The sequence below is a fragment of the Anolis carolinensis genome, unplaced genomic scaffold, assembly GCF_035594765.1.
Source record: "Anolis carolinensis isolate JA03-04 unplaced genomic scaffold, rAnoCar3.1.pri scaffold_12, whole genome shotgun sequence".
NCBI lineage: Eukaryota > Metazoa > Chordata > Lepidosauria > Squamata > Dactyloidae > Anolis > Anolis carolinensis.
This window is the reverse complement of record NW_026943823.1, coordinates 14,627,049-14,636,586: the sequence shown is the minus strand read 5'-3', so window position 1 is coordinate 14,636,586 and position 9,538 is coordinate 14,627,049. Positions and strand designations below refer to the sequence as shown.

The 9,538-nt window shown below is 51.5% G+C and overlaps 1 protein-coding gene across 1 annotated transcript; it reads right to left on the bottom strand.

Annotated features, from left to right (window-relative positions):
* Positions 1–1,931: 1,931 nt before the first annotated feature.
* prps1 (phosphoribosyl pyrophosphate synthetase 1) lies at positions 1,932–7,749 on the bottom strand. The gene is made up of 7 exons (XM_062963703.1): positions 7,362–7,749; positions 5,929–6,112; positions 5,682–5,780; positions 5,403–5,527; positions 4,727–4,900; positions 4,439–4,598; positions 1,932–3,143 (listed from the first exon to the last, which is right to left on the bottom strand). The coding sequence occupies exons 1-7, from the start codon at positions 7,481–7,483 to the stop codon at positions 3,051–3,053; spliced, it is 957 nt and encodes a 318-aa protein (XP_062819773.1). The 5' UTR covers positions 7,484–7,749; the 3' UTR covers positions 1,932–3,050.
* Between the last annotated feature and the right edge of the window lie 1,789 nt (positions 7,750–9,538).

Here is a 9,538-nt window from a genome sequence, read left to right as displayed (position 1 = left end):
GACTCCTCTGGATACAGTTCAGGCAAAGCCCAGGTCTTCATGGGGGACGGGTGGTGTAAACTGTGATATGAGGTCCCTGGGGAAGTAGATGGGGGTGTTTTTTCTTGTGATGGTGAGATGTCTCTATCCATGTTGGTAAAAGTTGCTCAGCAAAGTAGGCTCTGGGTCCAGTGATGGCGTTTTTATCTGCTGCTGGCTTCTGGTGAAATAGTACAGCTGTGGGGGCCACGGCCAGTATGTTTGGTGAGGCTGGCCACAGGCAGAAGTTCTAAGGTAGAGCTCTCACCCTCTGGCTGCCTCTGTTGCTCAGCAAAGCAGGCTCTGGGTCCAATGATGGTGTTTTTATCTGCTGCTGGCTTCTAGTAGAAGAGGAATTCCATTTGGCAACTGCCAGCTACCCTGTTTCCCCCAAAATAAGGCATACCCATACAATAACCCATAGCAGGATTTCTAAGCATTTGCACAATATAAGCCATACCCCAAAAATAAGACATAGTGATAGGTGTGGCTATGCAACATACAAGGCCAGCTCCCCTGTCAGGTCCTAGTCGTTTTGTGCATGCTGCAAGCTGAGGCATAGAGGGAGTTGTAGAAAGTGAAAGTATCCTCAGTGAAGTGAAGTGAGCAGCAGGCTCCGCTTTAGGTGTGGAGTGTCCTCAGGGGGAAGTAAAACTGTGGCTGCTATTTTACTCAGCCCTGTGGGTCTCTCCCCCCAACACCAACCAGCAACAGTCTGTGGGTCTCTCATCCCCCACAAACCAATAAAGCTGCTGCTCCCCAGCACTGACCAGTAAGTCTGTGGGTCTCTCTCACCCCACACAAACACCAGGGGATAGGGGAAAAGCTTAAGCAAGCAGTTTGCTACTGAGCCCAGAGATATCATCTCATAAATGCAGATTGTTATACCATACATAATAAAAATTACACACCCCCTGAAAATAAGCCATAGTGTGTATTCTTGAGGAAAAATAAAGATGAGTCTTATTTTTGGGGAAGCACAGTACCTTTGGATGAATCATGCTGGGTTGTTATTTGTTCAGTAGCTTCCAACTCTTTGTGACCTCATGGACCAGCCCATGCCAGAGCTTCCCATCAGCCATCTGGCTGAGCCATGCTGGGGCAAGCTGGAAATTGGTGCACTGGCCCAGCCCTTTCCTCCCACTGTAGCCAGCTGGGGAGAAGCAGTGCACTGCCAGAGGGGGAGGCTTTCTCCTTAGGGTTCTTAAATTGGACACAGGGGTTGTTCTGGGACTAAAGAGTAGTTTTAAAATGGTCCATACTGGAGGTGCTCACTTGGGGGAGAGGGGCAGATAAGGTCCTTGGGTTTAAACAGGCCAAAATCCACAAATGCTGTTGCATCAGCTCCACTGGCTGACAATTTGCTACTGGACCCAATTCAAAGTGCTGGCTTTGGTCTATAAAGCCCTTAATGGTTCCGGTCCAACTTACCTGTCTGAACGCATCTCCCTGTACGAGCCTATAAAAGCTCTGAGATCAGCTGGGGAGGCTCTGCTCTCAGTCCCACCCTCTTCACAAGCTCGACTAGCAAGGACGAGACAGGGCCTTCTCAGTGGTGGAACTCCCTCCCTAGTGACATTAGGCAGGCCCCATCCCTACTGATTTTTAGAAAGGACTTATGACCTGGCTTTTTACGCAGGCGTTTGGTGAATAAAGAATTACAGAATGAGACTTTACCAACTTGAATAATGGACTATGAATTTTGGAAAATGATTATGGACAAGTATGAGATCATGACTCAGCATTTTATATGGTTTTTACTCTGTTTTATAGATGAGTGTTTTTAATTGTTTATATGTTTCGACTATTTTATACTTTGATGGATATGTTTTTTCTGTGTCTGCGCGGTATTTTGACAGTAAACCCCAATGTCTGCCAAAAACATTGCACTCCAGAACAGGAACCAGAAGCCCTTGGTTTTTAAATAAAAGTTTAATCTCCTCTTTCACTGAGGTCTTGAATAACAGAAATACTGCTGAGTCCTTTGTTGCCCCTAAACCCCCAGAAGGGAAGCCGGAGGAGGCAGGTGGAAAGGCCTGAAGGACCTGAAGCCATGAAGCAAACACACGCCACATAAGCCAGACAGACAGATGGACGGACAAATGGGGAAGGAACAAAACACGAGCCTGTGCTCACAGAGGAGTGGGGTGCTTCTGGGGGGGGTGTCATTCATAAAGGGACCACAGCCCAAGTCTCAAACAGGTCACGCCTCCCATTCCACATCCCTCCATCTCTCCAATTACTACTGGCTTTCTATTTTCCAACACACTCCCCTCCCCCCCCCCCCCCCCCCCCCACAAACCACCTGCCAAATGAGAGCAGGACACCGATCCCAGAAAGTTGAAGGAAGGTGGCATTGGGCCGGGATTCCTGGCAGCTAAGCCTAGAGACGCCTGCCCTTGTCTGTTATGGGAGAGAAAAAGGGTGACCAAAGAGCACCAATAAATAAAGCCACACCAGGGGAAGCCACTCCAGGCAGGAGGTGAGTCCCCACAAGGCACCTGAGGATGGCCCCACTCAGGCAAAGGGACGGGAGAGAAGCCGGACAAGGGCTACATGAAATACCTCAAAAGGTGAGGAAGGAGGAGTAGAGACCCCTCTGAAATGAATTGGACAGAGCAGCCAAAGAAGGGCCAAGGAGGCCGGATGGGAACCACTGAAAGTAGTCTCCTCTCCTGGCCAGTGATGGGAGAGACACAGTCACAGAACACAGGCATCAAACTACACCCCCCCTCCCCCCCCCCCCCCCAAGGATGCGTGCATCCCTCTGCAAGGCCAGCTGTTCTCTGCTGACTGGAAATGGTTCCACAGCTTGGGAGGAGCCTAAAACTACCAGAGGAGGCTGTGGATGACTGGCCGGGCACCCAGAAGATGGCCTCCCCCTATGAAGATCTGGGAAGTGCAAAGGCAGAACACAGGAGAGGGACGGTCAAACAAGCAAGAGCTTCTACTGAACCTTGAAACAAATTTTGTTTTTGTTTTTTTCAGAAAAAAAGAAAAAGAAACCACACAAGCAGCCACTGCATTTACTGTTATAACGGGACGTGGCTGAACAGGTAGGAGACTGACTCCCCGTTGTGGGTCCGCCGGATGGCTTCCGCCAGGATCATGGAGATGTCAATCACCTGCAAAGAGTGAGGGAGGCATGAGGGCGAGGGGCCACAAGGCACCGGGGGGGGGGGGGGGCGCTAATACAGGAGACAAGGCAGTCTTTTGGCAAGACACCCCTCCCAAATCTCCCATTATCTTCATATTATTATTATTAACACTATGTAACAACATTTAAAATGTATTCTGTTCCTGGTTGGAAAGTGTTATTCCTGTTTAATTGTGCGCATCTTACTTTGAAAGTAGTAGCTGCCACTAAACTAGGTTGAATTGGTTGAAACTCTATGAAATATTCATTGAAAACCTAGAGCAGTGATTCCCAAAGTGGGCGCTACCGCTGATCGGTGGGCGCTGGAGCGATTCAGGGGGGCGGTGATGCCACCTATTAGGACACGGGGGCGGGACCAGAGGTGGGGTGGGGCCTCTTCCCAAGTGCTGGAGACAGGGCTGAGCACCTGAGGCACCTGTTAGGACACAGGGGGCGGAGCTAGGGAAGGGGGTGGGGCCTCCTTCCAAGAGCCTGAGACAGGGCTGAGCCTGTATACCTCCCCTGAGGTGCTTGTTAGAACACAGGGGCGGGATATAGAGGTTCAGCCCCGACAGGCACTTGGGAAGAGGCCCCACCCCCTCCTCTAGCCCCACCTTCTGTGTCATGGCAGGCACCGCAGGACAGGGATAGAAGCTCAGCCCTGCCTCAGAGCTCGTAACTCCACCCATCCCAGTCCTGGCCGCCCATTTGTGGCCCCGCCCCACCCCCTACCAGCCCTGCATCTTGGACTAGGGGAGAGGCTTAGAGGGGCCATGCCCACCCCTTTAAGCCACACCCCCTTTCTAGGGGGCGCTGAGTAATATTTTTTCTGGAAAGGGGGGTGGGAGGCCAAATAATTTTGGGAACCACTGACCTAGAGCAAAATGAGCTGCAGGATGCCCTTCCCACAGAAACAAAGGTTTTGCAGTTTAATAAGCCTTTTTCCATGATTTTATAACAGAACCAATTGGGAAATGACAATTGTAACAAAAATTGTGTTACATAGTGTAATAATAATTGGCTACTTTCTCTCTCTCAAAAGTCATGGCATCATCACAGCCCCTCCCCACCTAAGAAGGTAGACTCTATATCCTATACTGCTAACCTTGTTCTTTCAGATGGAAAAGAATCGTTCTCTTTTGAGAGAGAAAATGTAATGCTGAAAATGATACATATCATTAACAAAAACAAGCCATAAGGCCCACTGCTGCATTAATTTCCCAAGCACCAGACTCATCACCCCTTCCTGGGCCTTGCTCCTTCTGCTTTTTCAGGATGTCCTACCTGGATTTTTGGGCACTGTTTCATCTTGTCCTCTTGCGGGATGGTGTTGGTGACCACCACAGCCTCAAAGCAGGCACTGTTGATGCGGGAGATGGCCGGTCCTGAGAAGATCCCATGCGTCAGAATGGCATACACTTTGGTGGCGCCTGCGGAGACCAGCCTGCATGGCAGAGAGGCAGAGGGAGGGGCGCTCAGCTACAGGGAGGGAAGGGCAAACCCCAGCCCCACAAAGGCAGACGGAGAGGCAGAGGGGCCCCAGACTGACTGGGCGGAGGGAGAGGCACACACTTGTCTGCTGCGTGGCAGATGGTGCCACAGGTATCCGCCATGTCATCTACTAGGATGGCCACCCGGTCCTTCACGTCTCCCACCAACACCATGCGGTCCACCTCGTTCGCCTTCTTCCTCTCCTTGTGGATGAGGGCAAAGTCTACATTCAGCCGGTCAGCGATGGAGGTCACTCTGAGGAGGGAGAGAGCCACACTCAACAGCCGCCAGCAGATCATGCCGGAATGCTGCTGGCACACAAGACTGGCAACCTTCTCTGCCTCTACAGGGAAGCGTCCTCAAGCGCCAAAGCAGAATGCCGGCAGCTGCAGAGGAAAGGCGCCTCCATGGCCCTCCAGCTGTGGCTGCCTTCCATGATCCCTGCCCAGCTGTGATAATGCAGGATGAGAGAAGAAGCTCGCCCACATTTCTGGGGGAGACAGCTTCCTCACCCACACTTCTACAGTGCCCCCTGCACCTGCAAACCAGAGGGACTTGGTCCAGGTCTGCAGAAAGTGCCGGCTCTCATCTTGGCTCGCCAGGGAGGGACTCAATGCCAAGAGAGCTAGTTGCAATGGCTGTTGGCCAGAAACCAAGCCACACAAGGAGGGCTACTGTAGCATGAGGAGTGGTGGGGGAGGTCAAGAGCACCTGAGGAAGAGGCAGAGGAAACCCCGGCCCCATTTGGAGGCCTCACCGTTTGGCTCCTCCGGCATCTGGGGAAACGATGGTGCAGGTCTTCCACTCCACGATGTTCTCCTTGATCCACTTCAGGACTGCGGGCTCCGCATACAGGTTGTCCACAGGGATGTCAAAGAAGCCCTTCGGGGAGAGAAGGGCTGCTATCTCTACAAAATCTGGGCAGGCTGCTCAGTAGTATGACACAGATGTCCACTTGCCAAGTGCCCCCAGCGCCCCAGCTCCCCTGACAAGCCATGCCTCTTCTTAGAGGCCAAGGGCCACTCGCCAGACCAACCTGGATCTGAGAGGCATGCAGGTCCATGGTGATGATGTGGTCGGCACCAGCCACCGAGAGCATGTTGGCCACTAGCTTGGCGGAGATCGGGGCCCGGCTCTGCAGGTGGAAGCAGCGGGTCAAAGCCAAGGAGGCCCCTTTCCTGCCCACAGACCCAGCCCTCCAGGATCCCTTCTTCTGGGCCCCTTCCACAGCCCACAGACCCCCCCCATCTCGCAGGCCTCCTGGTGCCCAAGGGGCGTCCAACCTTGTCCTTCTTGTCCTGCCGGGCGTAAGGGAAGCAGGGGATGACGGCCGTGACCCGGCTGGCGGAGGCGATCTTGCAGGCATTGATCATGATCAGCAGCTCCATCAGATTGTCGTTGATCTCCCCACAGCCGCTCTGCACGATGTAGACATCCTCCCCACGAACGCTCTCCCCAATCTCCACGCTACGCAAGAGGCCACAGAGTCATGGCATCATAAAAGAATCGGAAGAGACCCCAGTGGCCATCCAACCCAACCCCCCTCTTTCTGCCTTCATGCGGAAAAAGCACGTTCATAGCCCTCCCGACAGATGGCCCTCCAGCCTGTTTCAAAGTCTCCAAGGAAGGAGCCTCCACTACACTCTGAGGCAAAGTGTTCCACTATTGAAACCAGCTCTGCTTATAGCCAGGAAGCTCTTCCAAAGGGGTTGCTGTGAGTTTTCTGGCCTGTATGGCCATGTTCCAGAAGCATTCTCTCCTGACATTTTGCCCCAGTGGCGAAGTGTGTTAAAGCACTGAGCTGCTGAACTTGCAGACCGAAAGGTCGCAGGTTCAAATCCCGGGAGCGGAATGAGCGCCCGCTGGTAGCTCCAGCTTCTGCCAACCTAGCAGTTCAAAAACATGCCAATGTGAATAGATCAGTAGGTACCGCTCTGGTGGGAAGGTAACGGCGCTCCATGAAGTCATGCCGGCCACATGACCTTGGAGGGGTCTATGGACAACGTTGGCTCTTCGGCTTTGAAATGGAGATGAGCACCAACCCCCAGAGTCAGACATGACTGGACTTAACATCAGGGGAAACCTCTGAGGCATCCTCAGAGGTTGTGAGGTCTTTTTCCCACACTGGACAATATTCCACAGATACAGTAGAGTCTCACTTATCCAACATAAACGGGCCACCAGAACGTTGGATAAGCGAATATGTTGGATAATAAGGAGGGATTAAGGAAAAGCCTATTAGAAATCAAATTAGATTATGATTTTACAAATTAAGCACCAAAACATCATGTTATACAACAATTTTGACAGAAAAAGTAGTTCAATACGTAGTAATGTTATGTTGTAATTACTGTATTTACGAATTTAGCACCAAAATATCATGATGTATTGAAAACATTGACTACAAAAATGCGTTGGATAATCCAGAACGTTGGATAAGCGAGTGTTGGGTAAGTGAGACTCTACTGTATATAAATACAACTTGCCTAGTTTCCAACAGACCCCACAACCTCTGAAGATGCCTGCCACAGATGCAGGCGTAAAGTCAGGACAGAATGCTTCTGGAACAGGACCAGACAGCTCAGAAAACTCACAGCAGCCCAATGATTCCGGCCATGAAAGCCTTGGGCAACACATCTTCCGAAGGGGCTTAAGAGGGCGGGACTTCCGGGGGAAGCCAGGCCTGATCCCCTCCCTCCCTCCCTCCCTCACTCACCAGGTCTCCTGGTTGGAGAACTTCTTGGTGACGACCTTCCCGAGCTCGAGGCCGAGGCGGTCGGCGATCTTCTGCGAGAGGTCCTGGTGGGAGCTGCCGCTGAAGATCTTGATGTTGGGCATCCTGCCGGCCAAGTCGGGGGGGCGGGGAGTGGGCGGCACCGAGGACGAGGAGGAGGGAGGGGCCGCCGCCTCCTCGGCCTCCCTGCGCCGCTCCCGGCCTTCGGAGCCCGCCGCCTCCGCCTCGCCTGCTCGCAGGGGATCCAGCCGCCGCCGGCCGTCCGCCCTCTTGGCGGCTCTGGCGGAAAGAACGCGGGGAACGAGAGGACGAGGGCGGGAGGCCAAGGAGCGCTCCTACCGCGACGACAACGACGACGCCATCTTGGCGCTTCCCTTTTTTATCGCCTCGGCCACGCCCACCTGCCGCGCGCGAGGAGCAGCCCAAGGCGCAGGCGCGCGCCGGACTCGCGTTTGCCATTGGTGCCCTGAGGAGGAGAGCGGGGCCCCGCCAGCCAATGGGAGCGGGCTCCTTGTGGAGGCTTTATCGCGGTAATACAGGCAGCGAAGGAGCCCTGCGGTGGCGCAGCGGGTTAAGCCATTGAGTTGCTGAACTTGCTAATCGAAAGGCCGTCGGTTCAAATCCTAGCAGTTCGAAAACATGCAGATGTGAGTAGATCAATAGATACATCTCCTAGCCCCAGCTTCTGCCATCCTAGCAGTTCGAAAACATTCAGATGTGAGTAGATCGTTAGGTACCGCTCCTAGCCCCAGCTTCTGCCATCCTAGCAGTTCAAAAACATTCAGATGTGAGTAGATCGTTAGGTACCGCTCCTAGCCCCAGCTTCTGCCATCCTAGCAGTTCGAAAACATTCAGATGTGAGTAGATCATTAGGTACCGCTCCTAGCCCCAGCTTCTGCCATCCTAGCAGTTCAAAAACATTCAGATGTGAGTAGATCATTAGGTACCTCTCCTAGCCCCAGCTTCTGCCATCCTAGCAGTTCAAAAACATAATATGAGTAGATCAATAGGTACCACTCCTAGCCCCAGCTTCTGCCATCCTAGCAGTTCAAAAATATTCAGATGTGAGTAAATCATTAGGTACCGCTCCTAGCCCCAGCTTCTGCCATCCTAGCAGTTCGAAAACATTCAGATGTGAGTAGATCATTAGGTACCGCTCCTAGCCCCAGCTTCTGCCATCCTAGCAGTTCAAAAACATTCAGATGTGAGTAGATCATTAGGTACCTCTCCTAGCCCCAGCTTCTGCCATCCTAGCAGTTCAAAAACATAATATGAGTAGATCAATAGGTACCACTCCTAGCCCCAGCTTCTGCCATCCTAGCAGTTCAAAAACATTCAGATGTGAGTAGATCATTAAGTACTGCTCCTAGCCCCAACTTCTGCCAACCTAGCAGTTCGAAAGCATACAAATGTGAGTAGATCAATACGTACCTCTCCTAGCTTCTGCCAGTCTAGCAGTTCGAAAATATACAAATGTGTGTATTTTATTTATTTATTTACTACATTTATATCCTGCTCTTCTCACCCCGAAGGGGACTCAGAGCAGCTTACAAATCAAATGTACATACAATATATTATTAGCATAGCACAACATAAGCATTAAATTACTATATTGTGCTATATTGTTATATGGCAATATTATGAGTAATATTGCATTTAATATATAATATATAATTAATATTATTTTGTATTATTATTAGTACAGTATTGTATTACAGTAGTTAAATAGGTACCTCTCCTAGCCCCAGCTTCTGCCATCCTAGCAGTTCAAAAACATAATGTGAGTAGATCAATAGGTACTGCTCCTAGCCCCAGCTTCTGCCAACCTAGCAGTTCAAAAACATACAAATGTGAGTAGGTGAATAGGTACCACTCCGGTGGGAAGGTAACAGCGCTCCATGCAGTCATGCTAACCACATGACCTTGGAGATGTCTACAGACAACGCCGGATCTTTGGCTTAGAAATGGAGATGAGCACCAACCCCCAGAGTCAGACACGATTAGACTATATGTCAACAGGAAACCTTTACCTTTCACAGGCGACAAGATCAGGGAGCGCTGGTGGAGGAAGCAATGTGCACCTGCATGAAAGTCCAGCAGCAATGGGTGGAGAATGTGAAAGTGGTGGGCTCAGGCACATTTTCCACCCGCATTATTGC

Coding starts and splice junctions, on each gene's coding strand:
- prps1 (XM_062963703.1), bottom strand. CDS start 7,483: ATGCCCAACATCAAGATCTTCAGCGGCAGCTCCCACCAGGACCTCTCG. Junction 6,113..7,361: donor TTCTCCAACCAGGAGACCTG/GTGAGTGAGGGA, acceptor CCTCTTGCGTAG/CGTGGAGATTGGGGAGAGCG. Junction 4,599..4,726: donor ATCTGCCACGCAGCAGACAA/GTGTGTGCCTCT, acceptor TCTGCCATGCAG/GCTGGTCTCCGCAGGCGCCA.